Source organism: Athene cunicularia (assembly GCF_003259725.1).
Source record: "Athene cunicularia isolate RWA chromosome 1 unlocalized genomic scaffold, athCun1 chr1_part1, whole genome shotgun sequence".
In the NCBI taxonomy this organism is placed as follows: domain Eukaryota; kingdom Metazoa; phylum Chordata; class Aves; order Strigiformes; family Strigidae; genus Athene; species Athene cunicularia.
Genome location: NW_020799091.1, coordinates 45,644,601 through 45,667,319, shown reverse-complemented (window position 1 = coordinate 45,667,319; position 22,719 = coordinate 45,644,601). Strand labels below are relative to the sequence as shown.

Below are 22,719 nucleotides of genomic sequence, written 5' to 3'. Positions count from 1 at the left end.
TGTGGGGGCTGTTGCTAGTCATAGAATCTTAGAATGGTTTTAGTTGGAAGGGACCTTTTAAAGATCATCTAGTTCCAACTCCCCTGCAATGAACAGGGACATCTTCAACTAGATCAGGTTGCTCAGAGCCCTATCCAGCCTGGCCTTGAACACTGACTTCCAGGGAGGAAGCATCTACCATCTCTCTGGGCAACCTGTTCAGTGCTTCACCACCTGCATCATAAAAAATGTCTTCCTTATATCTAGTCTGAATCTACCTTCCTTAAGTTTAAAACCATTACCCCATGTCCTGTAGCAACAGGCCCTGCTAAAAAGTCTGTCCCCATCTTTCTTATAAGCACCCTTTAAGTACTGAAAGGCAGCAGTAAGGTCTCTCCAGAGCCTTCTCTTTTCCAGGCTGAAGAATCTCAACTCCCTCAGCCTTTCTTCATAGGAGAGCTGTTCCATCTCTGATTGTGATTGTGTCCCTCTGGACCTGCTCCAATGTTTTACTTGCATGTAAAAGAAGAGAAGTGAATGTATATCCACTTTAATTCCATATTTACATATGCATGTATACATACACATGTACAATACATATATATGTAAATAACAATTTTTTTTTCTCTTACATAATTGCATTAAACAATGGCAAAATATTCAAATTCTTCCTGAAATAATTGAAAAAGAGAAAAAAGGTTTCTTCATGTTGGAATTTTATAATTTTCTAACTTTTAATAGGGGTTTCTCAATCCCAGTATCTGGACTTTATACTTAGAGACACTGTGGTTTTGTTAATGTGATGACATCTAGATTTTGGTCTTTGTTTTCACAGTTTGTTAAAATTTAGTGCGTGCAGAATTAATTCCTCAGGAAAACCTAACTCCTGTATTTATTCTGCTACAATGTTCAGTCTTCCTGTCTGCTGACTGTTAAAGTTAAATGGTCAATTTCATTTTCTACTATAAACTTCTGCTGGTATGTGAAGCTCTTAATTTGCAAATTGCTGCATTACACATAGTATGTCTCATATCTACTCTGAATCAAATGACCGCTGTTGAACACTAACAACAATTATTTTTGGTTTTGATGTTTCAGAAAAGGGTTTCTGTATGAGAGGAGACATGTGCCCTTTTGATCATGGAAGCGATCCAGTAGTGGTGGAAGATGTGAATCTTCCTGGCATCCTGCCTTTTCCAGCACAACCCCCTGTTGTCGAAGGACCACCTCCTCCTGGACTTCCTCCCCCTCCACCAATTCTGAGTCCTCCTCCTGTTAACCTTAGACCTCCAGTACCACCACCAGGCCCCTTACCACCTAGCCTTCCACCTGTAACAGGTAATGAAAAAAATTAAACCTAATTTTTAGTAGAAAAGTCTGGATGTTACTTGGATTGTATGCAGTACAAGAAGATGTTTTAAGAATGCCAGCTATATTTTAGAAAGTTGTATAGCTCTACTATGGCATAGCTTACCCCAAAATGACTGTTACAGTAATTGTTGCAAAGTTGATTGTTCTAAAATTTGCATGTTAAATGTGAATATTGAAGATGGAATAATATTTTAATTGTGTTCACACAAAAGCATGTCATGGCATAACTCAGTTCCTTAAGTTGTGTGGGAGAAGCTTTCTGAAACTGACTACTGTTAGAGAAGAAGGAAAAATCCTGGAAACAACAGATATTTGGCATTTCTGTTGTAATAATAAAAGAGAATTCATGACCACTTCAAATTTATACATAAAAATGTCATTTGCAGTGAATTTTGAACTAAACTTGTAAAATAGCTAAGAAAAATTCTCCATCTTGTTTACTCTTTCATTGGGAAGTATTTTGGCTCAAGCACTACAAATTACATGAAGACTAATGTGCCTGGCTCTCATTTATAAAACAGCAGTTTAGTATTCAGTTCCCTTGTGTGGTTTAAAAACTGTTATGTTAGTTTTATGTGATTATTCCTTTCTCTCTTTTTTTATTAACTTAGATATCCCATTTTGTAAAATTATTCAAGAATAATTGATATTTGTTATTGCCTGGAAGTTTCTTAAACTGTTTTAATTTCCAGTTGATAGTATGTTTAAGTAAGATCTGAATGTATTTATTTCGCTTTGTATAGAGAGTAACTATATTGCTGGGGTGATGAGTTATGCCTCACTTGCTATTTCCTGATCTGTATGGAAAGTCCAAATATGTGACTTTATATCTTTTTCCAAAACACGGTTTTGCCAACAATTAAATTGAAGGTAAGGCTTGACTGCTCAGCTTTGAAAGCGTCACGCTACCTGTTGTAAAAAAGGACCAATTGACCAACCAACCAAAAAGACCCTCCATTTTAAGAAGGATCCCTTTGACTTTCCACCAGAGTTGTAGGTTTCTTCTTGGGTGTTTGGAAAAATAATTTCAGTCAAGCTAGTTATTGTCATCATAGAATGTTTTTGTTATACACTAATAAGAAATAGAATTTGTTTCTTTGAGGGAGTTTTACAGGCCTTTAAAGTTCTGTTGGTGAAGATAAATATTGGGTTAGCAATTAAATTTTGCTTAAAGAAAAATGATGTTTGGAGAAATGTTAAACTCTTCAAATGTTTTTCTCTGTAATCTTAGTTCTGAGTCCTTTGCTATTGGGAATGGTTTCATACGAATGAATGGTACAACATCATGTCTATATACATGCCTTCTCACACCCTTTTTTTTAAGTAGGCTTAAAAACATTTGAGATCAATTTCTTTATGAGTTGGGTGTAATGTAAGTCTAGTGGATAATAAATCAATGCAGTGTTTTCCTTTGTTTTTGACAGGACCACCCCCTCCACTTCCCCCACTGCAGCCTGCTGGCATGGATGCCCCCCCAAACTCAGCAACTAGCTCAGTTCCTACTGTTGTTACAACGGGTATTCATCACCAGCCGCCTCCTGCTCCACCCTCTCTTTTTACAGCAGGTGTAGTACTGAGGCTTTGCCCACAAGGTTTGCTAAATAGAATAACATTGATTCATATTATACTGTACTTTTTAGATATTATTTAGATATTATAATTTCATAGTTTGGGAGAATAAGTTTGTATCATTTAGACAGTAATTTAACACAGTTTTTTCCTAGCTTAGTTCAGGGCAGAAGTAAAATTTGCATGTAAAGTGTGAATCTTGACTATGGAATATTATTTTCATTGTGTTTAAGCAGAAAACTTGGCATGGCAGGTTTTTAGGATAGTGGTTATACATTGTAACTGTATGTTGTAATTAAATACTGTATTTAAAACCTTAGGTGTTTTAACTGCAATTTATTTTAATTAGACAATTTCTTTGTTACCAGAAACGTATGACACAGATGGCTATAATCCAGAAGCTCCAAGTATAACAAATACTTCAAGACCTATGTATAGACATAGAGTACATGCCCAAAGACCAAATTTGATAGGACTCACATCGGGTGATATGGATCTACCACCCAGAGGTAAACTTTTACTTACCTAGTTTAGCGTGTTTTCTTACATTAATGCAAATACAGGCAGTTTTCAGAAAATGTCATACTGGAAAACGTTGCCTTTTTAAAATCTTCTTGAATTAAGAGAAGTTTATTAGAATAGGGATTTATGCTCATAGGATGAAATGAAATCTCTTGCTAGAGTATTGCACAGTGTACACATGGCTGTAATAACATCACTTTGTATATCTTTTATACAGAAAATGTTAATGTTTCTGTAGCAGAATCTTAGGATGATGCTGTGGAGAGGAGAGAGTCATTTTTATCTGGTAGCAGACAGTTACGCATGAGTAAGCTTAACCTCATAGTTCCCATGGCCCTGAGAAGAAACAGCAGCCTGCAAAATGAGAACGGAAGAGGGATAAAACCAGGTTTTTTTAAACCTGGTTTTGTTTACATCTGTATGTAATTGTATTTAATATTGTTATGTCTCTGTTGGTATCTTTTCAGTGAAGAGTCCCCCAGTGTGATTCTTGTTCTTCAGCAAGAGCCACTCCTTTCCCCTCCCCCCCCCAATCCCTAAATCTTGCTCGTAGGTGTCAGTGCTCCGTACATCTCCTATCATGAGCATTTTTGTGTGTGCCATCTAATAAGTAGAATGGAGGTGTTAGCAGAAATGGTGTGAGCCTCAGAGTATTGTATAGAATATTGTTAATCAGTGAGTGCAATCATCTCGAGGCAGATGCTTTCTGACACACCTCTTTTGTTTTCCTTATGTGTGATGTTACTATGACAAAATGACTATTAGCTATTTTAATTTGTCACAGCATCTGTTGATAGTTAAGAAGAATAGTCTGTGACCAAGATTTGATTCAGTATGAACAAGGATCATAGTAATTTCAAAACAAACAATTGCACTTTTCAATGCAAATTCAATGTGAGCAGAACACCTTTTTACAATCAAATATACTGAAAATACAAACAATATTGTAAAATCTTTTCATCTGTTTACAGAAAAACCTCCTAATAAAAGTAGTATGAGAATAGTGGTAGATGCTGAATCCAGGAAAAGAACAATTGGTGCAGGGGATGGTGGAGTTCCTACAAAGAAGACTTGGTTTGACAAGTGAGTGATCATTAACACAAGGTTGACTTAATAGCTGGAATTCAATGGAGCTCTTTTCTGTAGTCTGAAACATACTATAAATCTACATAAATTGTAAGCAAGATGATCTGTGAATAAGCTGACTGTACTAAAATAAATCACACTGTAGAGTAATCTGTATTTGACTGTCTTCTCTCAAAGGCAGTGTAGAGATAGCTGAAGTTGCTTTGGACGATACCAAGATCTACTCCCTGAAAGCTGGAATGATCTAAGAAACAAGAGAAGCTGCAGTGTGGTGGTTGTTAGAGATGACTGAATTTAGTTTTGAAACATGAATTTTATTATTGCTATTTTGGTTTGAGTTGCCAGGTATGTTACTGACAGAAAATAGAGGGTGAAGTCCTTAGTGTCTAGATAGATCTGGGATGACAGAAGGTTGGAAGGGATTTTAAGGTTATTACTGGGACTGTGGAGAGCCTTGAAGTAGTTGTTATTTGAAACATTAGCGTGGAGACTCTGTGTAATAGCTGAGAAATAGCTTTTGGAGAGAAACAGTGTGGAAGACAGGGTTTACTGACACAAACAAGTTACTGTGAATTGTCTTGCAGATTTATGCACCGAGATATGCTGAGGTTATCGGTGGGGAAAACTGCAGGTGTATGGACCTGTGTGCTGTACTATTCCACACTTTCTAAAATCGTATTCTCTTTTAAGTCTGAAGATCTTTTTCTCTGTGTCTCATGCACACATGCTCCTACGTAAGCATATACGATTTAACGTTGTGTTTGCTAGCTTGCTATGGATTTCTGGCTTGATTTTCATTTGTTGCAGGCAAAATTTTAACAGAACAAATAGTCCAGGTTTCCAGAAGAAGGTGCAGTTTGGAAATGAAAATACAAAACTTGAATTGAGAAAAGTTCCCCCAGAACTTAACAATATCAGCAAACTTAACGAGCACTTCAGTAAGTTTGGAAACTTAGTCAACTTGCAGGTAAGAGTCAAGAAAGAGAAGGCAGTGTGCTTTGAGTTAATGATAAAGATATTGCTAAAATGAGAATGCCATTGTTTTTTAAGTGGTTTCCTGAATCTGTCCTCATTACTTTCCTAACCTGTTTCTTAAACATGATCTCATTGTTTTTAATGAATTGTCATTGAAGAAGCAGAAATGAAATGTTCTAGTCATGTTTAAACAAATGTTTTCCTCGCAGATAAGACTTTTAAGATACATTGTTTAAAACACTGAAAATTGATCACAAGTGTCTTTCTTCACCCCTTTTCTGAAGTTTGGATCTGATACCATAAACCCTCTATTTTTTGAGATAAATTTTAAATACAGAACACCTGTATTTCTCATCCAGAAAGCAGTCCATGTGACATAATTGCTTTCTAGTACCATAGTAGTGGTGGTTTCTCCCTTATAATTACTCCTTGGTGTATCTGAGTAACCCACATTTAGAAACAGAAATAAACAAAGATAAGAAAGAGATGCAAAGAACGAGGGCCTAACTTGGGTTGGATGTTATATATTGCAGGCTGCATGTCTAATGTCAGTATTTCATATCCAGTTCTAAACTACTCAGTCTGATTTTTCATCATGCTTCATTATTGAAAAGTTTAAGAGGCTAGCTTTTTTTTTTACATACGCTTTCTTGTTTGCACTGAGAGGCTGATTGAAGAGGTGTAATAGAATATTTTTGTACATACTGACAGAGTACAGAATAAACCTCCTGTGCCTGTCTGAACACTGAGGGAGTTAAATCTCTCTTCATTGCTCTTAAGCATTTCTTAAGCCTTTCCATAGTTTACCTAAGAATATGGGTGTATTAGCAGGCAATATGATTCAATAAGGCAGGTAAAATTGTGTGTGGATGCGTATAGAGACGGATAGATACTGCAAGCTATGCTCTTCCAAAAGGTATAATTCTGCCCTTTGAAGGTGTCTAAAATGTTACTGTTCAAAGGATGAAAACCAAAATTAATTTTGTTGTCTATCTGTGGTACTAGATAGGACATTTATTAACTGACCCCTGTATTTTTTGTAGCAATTTTCTTCAGTGATAATTCGTCTTGTCTTTCAAGCAACCACTCATATTTGCAATTAGAAATACCGTTTAATTGCTTACGTATTTTACTTCAGTTTGCTTCGGGGTTTTTTTAACTGTTCTTGAAGTTCATTAGCTTAATCTCAAGGTTGCTCCTTGACACCAAGCTTTTGAGATGGAATAATGAGTTGAAAGTATTTATTTAATGACCCATATTGGGTTTAAATTGTAAGCTTCTGATGAGCCTTGAAACTAGTGATCTTATGATAATCAAGACACAAATGAAAAAACCTACAATGAAGTAAGTTTTTCTTCTGTTTTAAATCTTAGGTTGCATATCAAGGTGATCCAGAAGGTGCCCTTATTCAGTTTGCCACACATGAGGAAGCAAAGAAAGCTATATCAAGTACAGAAGCAGTATTAAATAATCGTTTTATTAAAGTTTATTGGCATCGAGAAGGCAGTGCACCGCAAATCCAAACTACCACACAGAAGGTACAGGATCTAAGTCTATTCTGTCTAGAATGTTCTGTAAAATATAATCTTTAAAACATTTTAAAAAACATTTATAAAAAGTAAACTAAGTACTTCTGAAATAATACTTCATCTATTTATTTTCCAAAAGTTATTCTTTAATTGTAGATTCTTGTGACTTCAGATACAAGATTCAGGAGTTGATTAGCAAGATAAGATGAAGGTATTTAAAGAAGGCCCTTCTGTGATTTACGGAGTTTTCCACTCTGTTGTCATCTTATGTGAAGCAAGATTTGATGCTTCTGTCTGATGAATAACATCTGTTTTGCTTTAATTAGCATAGGCTTTTTTTTTTTTTTTTAGGAAAGATAACAGAGTTATATTGCTTTTCTTGGAAGTTAATTTCAATTTTCTTCCAAAACATACTGTTTCCAGTATTTTTCCTTTTTCCTTTCCTGTTGAGCATGCATACTGTTACAGAAAGTAGCAGTATGATTTGTTTTACGCAAAGGTACCTGTGTGTGTGTGTGTATATATATATATATATATATATATATATATATATATATATATATATATATATATATATACAGGTACACACAAATATATACATGGAGACAGGGGACATGCAAACAGTGGTGTAAGAGGACAGCTGCATTGGAGAGACTAGTTTTGTGGGAATGGATCAGGGACATTTTAGTTTTAATTGGAGAGGGAGGTGCTGATCTCCCTGCTGTCCAGTGACAGGTTGTGTGGGAATGGTGTAAGGGGAGGTTTAAACTTGATATCAGGAAGCATTTCTTTACAGACAAGGGTGTTCAAGACACTGGAACAGGCTTTGTAGAGAGGTTGCCAGTGCCCCAGGCCTGTCAGTGTTTAAAGAGACATTTGGATAGCACCCTTAGTAATATGCTTTGACTTCTGGTTAGCCCTAAAGTGATCTGGCAGTTGCACTTAGATGATCAGTGTAGATCCCTTCCAACTGAACTATTTTATTCAACGTTTTTGGATTGAATCGCACAGTGGGGCCCCTATTGGTAGTTGTCATGTGCATAGCAGCATTGTCAGCTTTTTAAGAATATGAAACAGCAGTCACTGTTGTGGAGCTGAGATTTGTAACCTGTGGTAAGCCAAATCAGATTTGTTAGCAGACATAGTGGTTCCACTCAGACATAAGAGGAAGCTTGAATTCTCCCAGACTGTGTAGGATATTGGATAGAGAGTCATGTCAGTTAGGTCCCAGTGTAGCAAGTCTTTCTAAATATATGTGTACCCTCCTTTATTGGATTTCTACAGTTAGAAAATATGAGGCAGGATCTGTAGAAGAAACATTTATTTATATACGCTGATATAATATACAAATGAGTTGTTAGAGGATTCTTAAGATTTGAATTCCTTCTTTCTCGGGATGGTGTATGTCATCGTTCAGAGTCAATGACCCAGTTTTCCATAGCAATCCTGCTGTAGGTCATTTTAACAGTTTCTTTTCTCTCCTTTTGTAACAAATGCCCTGCTTTTTAGCTACAAAAGTGCAGTTTTAATGACACCTATCTCACTGTCTTCCCAGTTATCATCATTGAAATTTGAGTTTGGAATCAAATTTATAAATATTCTTCATGCTTGATTTGAACTACTGCTACTCAGAATGATGTTTACTTTTGAAGCTTGATTTACATCTCCTCCACCAGGAGAGGGCAGTGGAGTATGTCCTTTGCATTCATACAAACATTACCTCTTGTGAGAAGGATAGCTTAAATAATTATTGCCATCAGTTCATTTGCTGATTATGCTATCCAGCTGGGAGTATTAACCATGTATTTCCGAAGAAGTATTTGATCGGTGTATTTGTTATTTTGCAAAACATCAATTTTAAATAGCCTTACAGTTTTTAATGATGTTATTAACTTTCCAGCATACCACCTTTGGCAAGTTAGCCTTGATGATTTGAGAATGAATTCCCCTTGGTACCAGGTGACATTATTAAGGTTTCTCACTTCACAAAGAACAACCTTTCAGCACATGTCAGGAGACTACAATTTGAAGTCTGTTATGGGTGAAAGAGGGTGTACAGTGACAAGAAAAATTTAAATAGGAAATTAAAATTTTGAGTGCAATGTTTTTATCTCCTACCCCAAAATATAACAATTACCAAATTGTTGAGTCAATAAACAGATATTTTTAATTCATAAGCCTTTCAGGAGCCATGAATATTTACTTCCTTTTTCACTGAAATTAATATTTGGTATCATATCTCCAAATCGTATGGAAACTATTTTCTTATAGTATTTTCACATACTCTTAAGTACGTGAATTTTTGTCAAGACTGTATTTATAATGGTTTCTGGCCAGATTTTTTCTGTCAGGCACTAAAGACAGGCTTTTGAATTTTTTTCAATGTAAAATCAGTTGGCTTTTAAGTTGTCCCTTCAGTAGTCCTCTACAATTTCTTGAGCATTGCTGTTTCCTCAGCAGGATTACTTTGGAAAATTCTCACTGTGGAAATTCTGAAAAGAATTGAAGTACTTCATAAAGTTGGTATGAGTCAATTGTAATAAATCATTAAATAGAAGACTTCTGCTAGGAAATTATGTGCTCTCCACATCTGTGGTAGATAAAACAAAAAGTACTGGGCTTAAAAGGCAGCATAGGAGATGTAGGTTAGATATTAAAAAACATTTTTTAATGCTAAAGGACACTGAAACTTTTCTGCCTAGAGAAGTGATGTCTTTCACTGGAAATCTGCAAGAACTATATAGATAGATATTGTCAGTAATGGCTTGGGTATAGCTGACTTTGCCCTGAAGTGGAGGAATGGATTATGTGACCTCCTGAGGGTCATAAATATGACAGGAAGCTTGCTTGGAAGCATATTTTTTTGTTCTTAAGTGTTTAATGTTTTTGTCAAAGATAATAAGGCAAGGTGTTCACTGTCAGGGCATATCCATCGCAGGTTCAAAGATTAGCTGCTCTATTTTCTCTTTCCTCAGTCCCATGACTGCATGTCTCTGTATCCTTTCTTTCTTTATTTTGTCCAAGTTAAACAAATAGCAGATGAAAAGTGACATACCGCTGTAAAAAGTGAGTCCTTATGATAGAAGTTTGTATTCTACCTTTTCATAACTAAATGGTTGATGATGAAAGAATTGTGAAGGGAATGAGAAGGCTGCATATTACTTTTTATTCAGTTCTAACAGGTGAATATTGAGGTAGTCTTAAGTAGACATGATTAATAGAAATAGACCAGAGTCGTTTGATCAATTTTGTGAGCTGCAAGTGCAAAATAGAGGTTACTGCTATGTGCACTATACAAATAGTCAGTATAACATCCTAAATCTCGTGTTTATTTTTTGCACAAGGTGATAAAGCTGGATCATAGAAGTATAATTATAAATGCCATTGCAGCAGTTTCATTGTGCGTTTATTGAATTACATATCTATCAGCCTTTTGTTATTAATATTATGATGTCGTTTTTTTGGGGTGGGGTGGTGTTACAGGTAATACAACCCTTAGTTCAACAACCTAGTTTACCAGTAGTGAAACAGTCGGTCAAGGAGCGATTAGGTCCGGTACCTGCAAGTAATATTGAACCTGCAGAAGCACAGAGTGCCAATACAGAAGTCACTCAGGTATGTATGGTAATCAGAAAATCAGTTGCATGTTTTTCTTTCTGTAATAGGTTCCACAGGGTATGAATGTATCCGTTAGCTACACATATAGTACAATTACACATTTACTACTTATAAGTGCACCTAATTTGTTTTCCTCAGTGCTATGATACTTGGCTTTATTACCCAAGCATAGTGCTTAATTTTTAGTATTGTAGCTTTTAACTTAGTTTTAAAAAAAAGCACTCTGAAAATATTTCAGTAATGTGTTAAACAGCAATTTTATTATTTCAAAATAAAGTTGGTTTCTATCTAAAGAACTAAAAGCTATCCTTTTTTTAATATTGCAGCTGTTAAACAACTAAAAGCAATCTAAAAGTGTTTTCAGTATTTGTGCATCACCCTTAATACGAGGAAGAATGTACCTGCAGTACCAGTATGAATAATGACAGAATCTGGCATGTTACTCTCATTAGAAATAGCCTTTACATTTTTATTACATTGGAAGTATTTCATTATTAACATTGTGCCACTACTTCAGTTTTACTTCTGAAAAGGAAGACCACCACACTTCAGAAAACATTTGTAGTTAAAATTCAATCAACTTTCTTCAGCTGATGCCTGTGAATAGCAGATTATAAAACACAATAACTGGAATGTATTTAAAAGGATCTTTGCCAGCTGGCATGTCATGGACTTCTTGCAAAAAATAGTATAATTTTGAATTCCAAATCTGGCTTTTATCCTTGTCTTATCCAGTCTACTTATAGATGTATAAGAACTGTATGATCAAATATCTAAATTTCATTTTATCAACTGCTTTAATATTATTTTTCTTGTATTGTTGCTCAAAAGTCTATGGTTTCATTAGTTAAATATATATTTTTTAAATTCCTAACATTTGGAATTATGCAGGAAACAGTTAAATATTCATAAAGTATATTTGAACTATAATTTTGTTTTGTTTTCTTAGAATGTGACTAAATTATCTGTGAAGGATAGACTGGGTTTTGTGTCAAAGCCAGTTACTCCAACAACTGAAAAGGTAAGAGAATGTCTCTCATTCTCTTCCTCTTACGTTTAACTTTAGTGGAACTAATTTTATTATAAATAAAATAATTATATTTCTTTCATAACTATGAATCAAGTTATTTGTTAAAGTTTAGGTTTATGAAGTACAATATATCAGAACTTGGCTTAGCAGATGGCTAAAAGATTATATGAAGAATAAAACATGGTAGGACAGAAGATGCTGTTCTGTGGCTTTTGTTTTAATATAGTAGGATCTGTATTTATTCAGTCATGAAAATACCTAGTTACGTTCCAGGATCCTGAGTTGTGAGAACAATACAGAAATAAATAAATTTTGACACTACATATGAATCTGTAGAAAGCCTTTCTATAAAAACGTATTTGGGCTTTTGTGCCCTTTAAAAGGAGATGCTGTAAACGTTTACTTTATTTGGTCTTAAAATTTTCAGTACTTGTGAAAAGATAAGTGGAAATTAATCGGTATAGAAAAGACAAAGAGAGGTAGGATGGGAAATTTGTAACTGAATTGTTGTTATGAGTTATGTATTTTGTCCAGTGGTTGTGATTTTCAGAATATGGACTTGTGTTTAGTAGCAAAGTTTGAGATGCATGTTTCCAGGTCTTAGCCCCTTAGTAGACAAGCTTGCCCAGTGTTTATAACATCCATTTGAGAAGGCTTTTGTTAGAAAGACAGCAAGCTTTCCCCAGTAACAAGATTCCTCTGCCTAGGTATATATTTTTTCTATTGGAAATTGACTTGACTGACATGAATGAAGCATCCACTGCATTTCCCCCACTCCCACCCCCTTACAGTATGGCTGTTAATGCATTTAGTGGAATCTCAGTCAGATTCACTTCAAAGACACTATGCTGTGCTTAGCATACAAAGGTAACAATACTTAGTGTTGAGTTGTAATTATAGAGTATGTCTTTGACTCATTTCAAGCTGAGCAGTTCACCTAAATGCATTGATTGTGGCTTCTTGCTTACATTTTGTTGTTGGGTTTGATTAGTTGCCCTAAATCAGTTGCAGATAAATATCTTACTGTGTATTCATGAACTACATTTTATATACATACTATATACTTACTTTTAGAAATAGGAAGTGTGCTTCAGTTTAAGTGGAAATACTTTTTTTTTTTCTCATTCTCTAAGAGCTGAATTATTCTGAAACACTTCTCTACAAAAAGTAAAGTCATGCTAAAATACTTTTCCACTGTGTTGTCTTATAGTACAGATTGATTTTGATTAACTGCTGGGCTGTTCATTGGGCTGGTCATGAAGCATATGTAGCAGATTCCTTTGGCATTTTTGATAGGGTTCTGAAACTTGGTTTGACCTGGTTTTACCTACCTTTACAAGGAAATATCTTGCTTGGTTTGCAGTGATAATGCTCTATAACCATTAGAAATTAGAAATTAGAAATTAAATGATTGACAGCTATCAAAAAACATAGATGTCACATCGTAGATGGTTTTTTGCTTCTGACTGAGTGCGGGGTATGACAAGAACTTTCCAGTAAGAAAATAGGTAGCTATGCTTCGCAAAGAGCTGGAGGAAAAGGAGATGGATCAGTCACCATGAGGCCTTCTGAGATTTGTATAGGGACTTGCAATTTATGAACTTGTGAAGAGATTGACACTGTTCCTTCTCTTGCATAGTAGTAAGAGATTTAGAAGACATTAATGTGTTGCTTCTTGCTCTTCTGTATTAGATGATGCAGGTACATCTCCTGTGGCATCTCTCCTTTTATTAAAAGAGATGAGGAAGCATGGTTCACTCTGCCATGAGGACAGTTGAGGGCAAAAGGAGTGTGTCAATATTTTTGTCTTTACTTGGTCCCATCTGTTTGTCATGTAGCCTATCCTAAAGCTACTTTGTAATAGGAACTATATGATCAGAATATGCATACAGTAATGTGCATTAAGTTTTAAAAAAATTCTTTATCTCCTTTTTAACGGTCTGCTTAGAGAGTTTTATATCACCTTTTATAATACCCCATAACATGCTTTGATTATTATTTTTTTCCCCTCTTCTCTGCACTACCTACTCTGGAAAATACTCTACTGTGAGAAAAAAATTGTATAAATAACACAACAAAGTGAAAATCTTTTACATGAAGCATTTCTGTTGTAAATTCTTCTGATCTCTTGATCTTTTCTGTCTTTCTAATGTTTCTTGGCCGTCTCTTTTTTTTTTTTTTTTTTTTTTTGATGGGCATTGTGTCTATTTTATGGAGTGCATGGTAACCAACAGCCCCTGCATGCATCTTTTAGTTTTCCACATACGTATAAAGTATTTTTAAACTCCTGGAAATTTTATCATTGCCTAATTGCTGTGGTTTGCTAACAGGGCAGGCAAAATCATGCCTATGTTATCTCCAGCACTTAGCCATGGGACTTTTAATACTAACATGGCCAAAAATATCCTTTAACATGATAAAAAACCAGAATAGTCCAAATCTTCACGTATTTTGGATACATACTTTAGAGAGTTTGTAAAGCAGACAACTGTGTTCTTAGTAAGTCATGGGGAAATTTCATACCTCATTACAAATGTAGGAAAGAGAACAGACAGACATAGGAGTCTCTTCCTTTGCTGTATGATGTTGAAGACTTCACTTTACTTGTTACTTCTTGCTGATTGTGCAAGCTTAACTTTCCACAAACTGCGTATCAAAAGTACCTACTTTGGACCTTAGTCCAAATTTAAAATTTTGCTTGGAAAATTCATGCAGCCATGAAAAATTGTATTTTAAACTTAAAAAAACCCCAAAAACTTCAGTTATTCTTGGGAAAACCTCATTCTTCTATTTCCTTAATTATGCTGCTCAGATACATAACATTTTATATATTTGAAACTTGGAAGTATGCGTGAAATCTCAATGGAAAGGATTTTATAATCTGATGTTTATAATTTTTACGTATCTGATGTGGTACTGCCTCTTTAAAAATGGTTCAGCTTCAGCAACTCCAAATACAATTGTTACACCAAATTTTTATATTCCATATCATCAAAACAGACAAAAGAAAAGACGCTTATATATATTTTTAAGCACTCATGGGGTTTTTTTGAAAAAAATTGAAATTCACTGGCAAAAGAATAAAATGATTTCCTCCTATAGGTTTTATCCACTTCTACTGGCTTGACAAAAACTGTGTACAACCCTGCTGCTTTGAAGGCAGCACAGAAATCTTTGCCTGTTGTTTCCACTTCCGTGCTAGACTCTAATGAAGCACAGAAGAAAAAACAGGTAAATTAAACATGCTTCTTTGTAAAATGGACCTAGATTGGGAACTTGTGACCACTAGAGATAGTACACTATGTATATTCATCTCAAGAGCATAGATGAAACTAGTTATAAGATTAAATTCACTATAATTGTTTCTTTTCAAAGGACAAGAGAATTCAGCATTGTTTTGTTATTTTTTTCAGTGTATGTTCAGGCAGTGTAAGCAGATTTTAAACTCTCTAGTTCAAACTTCTAGAATGAAACACTTTTTTTCCTGGAGGCAGAATCATCATGTTGAGGCATGAATTGTCTATTGTGAGTGAGAAGGGAGTATAGTATAGCCACTGTTCTTCTTTCTTAAGCCTTCCTGGAGCTGGCTTTTATTATCATCAAATTGGGCTTTATTCTCAGTGTATTTTCTACTTGTGTCCAGAATTGTATCATTGAGACAATTGACAACTGTATGACTCTGCATTTTATTTATAGTTTGCATACTATTAGGTTTTCTTTTTTTCTTTTTTTTTTTTGTTAGATAGGAAGTGCAACAAAAATACATTTGACCATGAATAGGTGACTCATTTATAGTGTATCTTGCTTAGAATTTTCAAAAGAGCTCAGTAAAGCTCCTTTTATTCTTCACCATTTATTCTTTTTCTTATTTTTATTCTTAAAATTTAGAAAAACTAAATATGAGGACAATGTGTATCTTACTGGTTTCAAACCTCAAATTAAGAGTTCAGTTGTAAGTCAGATTCAGACATAAGTGTTGAAAGACGTACAACTGTTAAAGATATTTAACTTATTGGTAAACTTCTGTAACTATTGTCTAATATAATTTGAAATAGCAGTTTGTAGCTGCATGTCAGTTGTGGCATTGGTCCAGACTTTAAAGAAATCACTTCTAATTTTGGGATTTTGTTTCATATTTGTCCCCTAAAACATGTTTTCCTGAATAGGAGCATTTACCTTTCAAGTTTAAGATGCTAAGTGCCTGTGAAATGGCAAAAAGCTTGTAATAAAATTATTGACTCATCATAACAGCTGTAGGGGTTTTTCTGAGAGAAGACACTGGAGATGTGCTAAGTGATTGGCTCCTTTTTCATGTGCTCCTCTTCTCCTTCTTCTCTTCAGAGATTTCTATTAAAAACTACTAGTACTTGTGGAAAGACATGATTCTGTGGGACTCACTCCCTTCTTTCTTCCTGTCTCCCTAGTTTTTCTAAGCATTCATCCCCTTGTCTTATCTTCCCTTTCCCTTCAAAAAAATGACGGCACACTGTATTGCAAAACTAACATTTTATGCAACAGAATTTGTCAGTATTTGGGAAGACATAAAGAAACCTTATTACTATTCTTTTTTTACAGCTGTTGTGTGTTTACACTCTTTGTATATGATAATTCACTTGCAGTCTGATCCCAGTTGATGAGTGGTCTAGAACAGCAAAATTGTCTGCCTCTCCTCTTTTATCCCATTAAATATGTTGATGTTAAAGCTCTTAATTGTTTTCCACAAGTATCCATCTAAGACTTCTGCATTCTGTATCTGAGAACAAGAAGCAATTGCTTTCTCTCAAGAAGCACTAGTAGAAGTTGAGCACAGGAGCTGTGGCATCTCCTCCTGCTTCTCCTTCTGAGTGCTCTATGTTACGAATTTATCAGTTTCAGCTCATTTTGATTTGCCCATTGCAGTGTCAACATTCTGGTTTTAGCAGATTGAGTTTTGTAGTACTTGTCACTTCCAAGTTAAAGCAGAACGATGCAAAAGAGATGGTTTTCTTTGAGTAACACTTTAATTTTAGAAAATATAATGTATTTTCTTTTTGCTTGTAACTGTACTAGAGAATGTGTTTTAATTGATGGACTTGATTTATAGTTGCTTTCAAGATACTGTCCTTGCACATTTAAGCTCTTGTCTGTTGTACCTCTTGCGGTAGTGTATTATGATGCCTTTCAGCTTTCAGTGGAATTGTGTAAGGGGCTACTTTGTACGTAAGTAATAATAAAGTGTTCTTAACACAGATCTAACTAGGAAAGATTATTAGATACTTCACTAATTTGATGATGCATTGTTTTCCAAAACAGAAATTGAAATGTCCATTAGTACCTTGGGTTTCTGTTACTAGTTTTTTCCCTGTTACTGTAAGTTACTACTGTATAGTTGTCAGGCAGAGTATATTATTCTTCTGGCATTATTTTTCAAAATCTAGAAACTTTCTGTAATTTTTTTCATGCTTTTAGGAAGCGTTACGACTTCAACAAGATGTGAGAAAAAAGAAGCAAGAAATCTTAGAGAAGCACATCGAAACACAAAAGGTAAATGTTAGCATTAAAGGCAGCAGTTCAGTTGTAAAGTCTCAGTTCACTGTAAAATATTTCAGAATTTGTAAGCATGGGCTACAAAACTGGCCTATGAAATAAGCATTCTCTTAGAATTGTATTGTCACATTATTTTAAGTTTAGAGTTTTAATCTAACTTTTCTTGTTAGTTCACTTAAACTACAAGCTTATGTAATTTATGTGCAATGTCAATTGAAATCGCTGAATTTGGGTGCCACATGCGTGTTTCTTGGGAGAAGTGAAATCCTGAGAGTTCTACTTGACAAGACCAGGAGGACTGATGTATGCATGACTACACTTAGGCTTAGGAGTAGAGAAAGGCCAAAATATCATTTAAGTTGAATAAAAATTTGGAATAACTTAAGTACGCTGAGCAAATCTGGCCAAATGAAATGGAGATAATCATATGTTTGTTAACAAATTAATCAGAGATTCAAACAAATAATTTAGTTTAATATAAGCTGTTAAAAACCTTACATTCTGAGTTTGAATATCAAAGCAAAATAAATGTAATATTCTGTTTTTCCATTAGTTGTAATGAGTACTGGAAGACAGACCTGTAACAGTAGTTGCTAAGTAAAAAGATTTTATTCTTTTTTTTTAAATTGGGCAGATGCTGATTTCAAAGCTGGAGAAAAATAAAGCCATGAAGTCAGAAGACAAAGCAGAAATCATGAAAACACTGGAAATTTTGACTAATAGCATTACCAAGTTAAAGGATGAGTTAAAAGGTGTATCACCAGGAGGAGGAACTCCTTTAAAAAGCATGAAAACTAAGACTCAGGTACTCAAGTTTTGGTCAACTTTTTAATAAGATGAATTCACATGCATCTGTGAGCAGAATAAAAATTTGCAGCCACATCAGCAGTGTTTAGAGCCATACTAGTTTAATTTTAAAGTCATCTTTGAAGTGAGATTGGTTTTGCCTCCTTTTTAAAGAAGCATAGTTAATTTTAAAACCACAGTGTCGTCTGAAATGTTTCCCCACTGTTACGCATCTGGAAAATCAAAAAAACAAAACAAAAATCTTTTGATTATTTGTTTCTCCTTATCTGATCTTCTGGTGTAGTCTATAGCTTTCTTAAATTTTGAGTAGTAATCATGAAAATACGGTTTCTTAAGCAAAAGGATTACAGTTATGCAACACAGATAACTTCTGGTCAGGTTTAATACACAAAGTGCTTCACGTAACTAGTTGACTTGTACTGGTACATAATTTACTGGGACTGTGTATGTCACTGAAATATTTCAGTATGCTAAGATTCTTAGATTGAAGATCATACTGGTCAGTTTTCCTTTGACCTAGTGTCATGTCCTGCTTACACAGCTACCTGTGAGAGGAATTTCTCTCCTCTACTATTACATGGTTACAAGTAGTTTCCCAGCTGCTTAAAGATCTAATTAAATTACCTTTCTGAAATGCAGTATTTGGCTTTTTTTTTTATGTATATGTTCTTGAACAGATCACAAGGTGATTGAGGGAGACTTTAGAGAAATAACATTTTAAGAAATCAGTAAGAGTTAAATATATTACAAGCTTTTCTTTCTTTATCAAGTGAGGAAGTGCACACTAGTAAAAGAGCATATTTTTGTGCAGTGTATTTTCCAGTAAAGACAAAAAGCCTTGATCTTTTATTATTGCTGTTTTCGTTTAGTTCTTAAATCTTCAGAATGCTTAGTCTTCTCTTCTGATGTTTGGGATTCTGTTTTAAAAAGCTGGTATAACATTACCAGATTTAATTTAAATATATCATAAGTTTTCAGTTTGAAGCAGCATTTCTACTGCTTTATTTTGCATAGAAATATAGGCATTAAAAGTAACTGCAGTGTAAATTACAGTGATGTACAGTTTTGAACAGAAATAATCAAAAAGAAATACTGAAATGACTTGTATGTATTGACTGGAGTTTCTTACATCATTTGTCAGTCAGGAAAAAGTTGAAGCAGCTTATTTTTATCCTGAAAATGGGTGTATATTATAATTTCTGGAACTCAGTTTTTACCTCTTAAAACAACTGCAGTTGCAGTGGAATATTCTACTGTGTTTTAGAGGGGGATCTAAGTATAATAATCTCAGAATTCAGGCACTGCTAGAATAATATTAAACTCTCATTTTTTTGGAGATGAGAGAAGATAATTTTTTGGACATGTTTATGTTTTTGAGAGGGAGTGGATATTTTCCAGTGAGAGAATGTTTTTGAGAGGTCTGAAGGAAGTTACCTGCCTGTAGAGTGAATTTAAACTATAAAAGTCCTAGAAATTGGCACTATTTTTAAAGCTGCATTTGATTGTTAAAGCCTCATGGTTTTGAGAAATACTCTTCTGCTGGTGTGGTGTAGTGCTTCCTAAATTTGAACAGGAAAGTGTAGTTTATATCAGTTTTGATCCAAGAATAACAGTTGGTTGTGTATTTTGTCACATGCAAGGAAATTAATCCAGACCCATGGAAATGAGGGAGCAAGTTGCATCATGAAAGCTTGCTAAATTCTTGACTAGGAAACTTAAATGCAGCATTTCAACACATGACAGTAATTGTACCCTGAGAGTGGTCCAGTAAATTCATGGAGTGGACAAGAAAATTAGCCTGATAATACAAAATTGCTCAAAATGGTTGAGATTGGAAGGGATCTCTGGTGTTTGCCTTGGTCCATCACCAGGTATCACTAAGAAGAGTCTGGATGTCTTCTTTACTCATCCATACTGAATATTTATACACATGGATTAGATCCACCCCACCTGCCGCCATCTCTTCCTGAAATTAAACAATCCCAGCTCTGTCAGCCTCTGCTTATGTAGTAGATGCTCTAGTCCCTTAATCATCTTTGTGGCCTTTCGCCTTTCTTTCCATTATGTCCCTCTTGTACTGGGGAGCCTGGAACTCAACACAGCACTCCATATGTGGCCTCACCACTACAGAGTACAGGAGAAGGATCACTTCTCTTAACCTGACAGTGGTGCTCTTACTAATGCAGCCCAGGAGGCTGTCGGCCGCCTTTGCCACAAGGACACATTGCTGTCTCATGTTCATCTTCTCTTCTGCTGCCAGGACCCCTCAGGTCTTCTTCATCTAGGCAGCCCCCAACCTGTACTGGTGGCTGGGGTTATTCTTCCCTAGTTGCACAACTTGGCATTTTCCTTTGTTTAAATTAAGGAGGTTCCTCCTGCCTTATTTCTCCAACATGTCAAGATCCTTCTGAACAGAAACACAGCCAGCTGGTGTATCAACCACTCCTCTGGGTTTTGTATGGTCCAAAAACTTGCTGAGGGAACACTCTTGTCTTACCATCCAGGTCACTAATGAAGTTGTTAAACAGTGACTGCTGTGGTACACCACCAGTCACAGGTCTTCAGCTGGACTTTCTGCCACTGATCAGAACCCTTTGAACCCAGCAGTTCATCCAGTTTTCAGTTCATCTCACTATCTACCTATCTAGTCAGCACCTCATCCTTTTGGCTGTGGGCAACAGTACTGAAAGCTATACTGAAGTCAAGATGAACAACTTCACTATGCTCATGTCCACCAAGCCAGTCCATCTCGTTGTAGACATCTGTTAAGATCAAGCATGTTTTCTCCTTGTTTTTGCCCAATCACCTTCTTGTTCTTAATATGCTTGGAAATGGTTTGCAGGATGATTTGGTTCTTCATCCTCCCAGGGATTGTGATGAGGGGTGAGGCTGACCAGCATATAGTTACCCAGATCTCCTTGACCTTGAAGATTGAAGTGACAGTTGCATTTTCTCAATCCCAAGGAACCTCCCCCATATGCCATGACCTTTCAAAGGTAATTGAGATTGGCTTTGCAGTGACATCAGTGAGCTCCTTCAGTACATAATGGTTGCATCCTGTGGGTCCCAGGTTTTGTGTGTGTGTCCAGTTTGTTTAAGTGTTTCCAAATGATTTTCTTCCAACAAAGGTAAGTCTTGCTCCAGGCTTTTCCACTAGTCTAAGCATCTGGGATTGCCGAAAGCAAATCTTTCCAGTAAAGACTGAGTAGTAGGGGGTATTGAGTACCTCGACTGTTCTGTGTCCTTTGTTGCCAGGTCCCCTTTCACATTCAGCAGTCATCCCACGTTTTTCACAGCATAGTGTTCCTCTTGCTGCTGGATGGATATGCAGAAGCCTTTCTTCTTGTTTCTCACCCCCTTTACCAGATTTAATTCTAGGTGGGTGGGCTTTGACTTTCCAAACCAGCCTGCATACTCAGACAGTTCTCTGTATTCCTTCTGTGATCTGATCCTGCTTCCACCTGTTGTACACCTTGTTTTTGGATTAAAGTTTTGTTAGGATCTCCTTGTTCATCCAGGCAGGTGTCCTGTCATGTTTGCTTTATTTCCTGCATACTCTGGAACTTGGAGAATGGGATTCTTTAAAATCATCCTGCCTATCCAGCAGATACCCAGACCCAGGGTCTTTGAACAGCAGGCTTCTTCCAGTTGTCTGAGGAAGACCTCATCTACTTCCTTTACCTGATCAGGCAGTGTGTAGTACACACTGACAGCAACATCACCCGCATGGGTCTGCTACCACCCTAATTCTGACTCACAAGCTTTGACTGGCTCTCTGTGTTTATACTGTGCTCTCACATGAAGGGCAAGTCCCGCTCCTTGCTGTCCTGGCTTGTCTTTCCTTAAGAGACTGTATCCATACTCTATACCACTCCAGTTCTGTGAGTTTTCCTACAATGTTTCTGTAGACCCAGTGACATTGCAACCCTGTATCTGCACACAGACATTTAATACCTGCTCTTTGTTTCATGTGTGTGTATTAGTGTACAGGCTCTTCAGAGACCACTGATTTCCCAGAAAATAAATAAGATCTTCCTCCCTTGATGCTGTTCTGTAGGCTATCCTTTATTTATATGGATTGGTATGTGTATGCTTGAGGTTGTCCCCTGTCAACCTGATTTTGTTGATCTTGAGATCTCTTCTGCCCACATCACCCTTTGCTTGGCAACCTGGTCCACCACTTCCTTGTGTGATTGTTGTTTTTACTAGTAAAGTGAGGTTATATGCTAATTTTAATTACAGTTTTAATGAAGTTCTTGAGCTGGTTTTCCATTCCCTTTGTAATACGGAAGATGAAGAGACATTTTAACCAAACCCATTTCATACTGGACAAAATACCCAAGCTGTCAAAAAGTGGATTTTATTGGTAGCTTTCCTCTCAGGGAGATTGTCCATTATCTGTGAGCATTGTTTTGTTAACATTTGAAAGAGAGAAGACAATCAGTTCCATCTGACTTTTTTGTGAAAGTGAGGAATTAACAGAGCCTTCTGTTAAAATTTACAGCTTTGACAATTTTCTAAAAGACTTTACTCAAGGCTCTCTTGCATTTTGTTAGCATTTAAAACCTGGACAGCTCAGAAGACAAACTTGAAGATGAGGCCAGTGGGATTGTGCCATTATCTTTACCTATTTTTGTCTTGTTCTAGTTGATGCAGATTACAAAATAATCTTCCCCCCCCCCCCCCCCCCCCCCCCCCCCCCCCCCC

General features: G+C 35.8%; 1 protein-coding gene across 3 annotated transcripts in view; it reads left to right on the top strand.

The window, feature by feature from the left end:
* Window positions 1–22,719, top strand: part of RBM26 (RNA binding motif protein 26) — a 57,990-nt gene that overhangs the window by 18,929 nt on the left and 16,342 nt on the right. The window contains exons 7-17 of one of the 3 annotated variants that reach the window (XM_026860096.1): window positions 1,078–1,317; window positions 2,775–2,915; window positions 3,288–3,428; window positions 4,413–4,524; window positions 5,335–5,494; window positions 6,876–7,040; window positions 10,515–10,646; window positions 11,599–11,670; window positions 14,782–14,910; window positions 17,128–17,202; window positions 17,840–18,010. In XM_026860096.1, coding sequence (XP_026715897.1) covers window positions 1,078–1,317; window positions 2,775–2,915; window positions 3,288–3,428; window positions 4,413–4,524; window positions 5,335–5,494; window positions 6,876–7,040; window positions 10,515–10,646; window positions 11,599–11,670; window positions 14,782–14,910; window positions 17,128–17,202; window positions 17,840–18,010 — 1,538 coding nt within the window. Of the gene's footprint in view, window positions 1–1,077; window positions 1,318–2,774; window positions 2,943–3,287; window positions 3,429–4,412; window positions 4,525–5,334; window positions 5,495–6,875; window positions 7,041–10,514; window positions 10,647–11,598; window positions 11,671–14,781; window positions 14,911–17,127; window positions 17,203–17,839; window positions 18,011–22,719 lie in introns of all 3 variants that reach the window. The other 2 variants (XM_026860087.1, XM_026860106.1) reach the window with 2 other exon arrangements.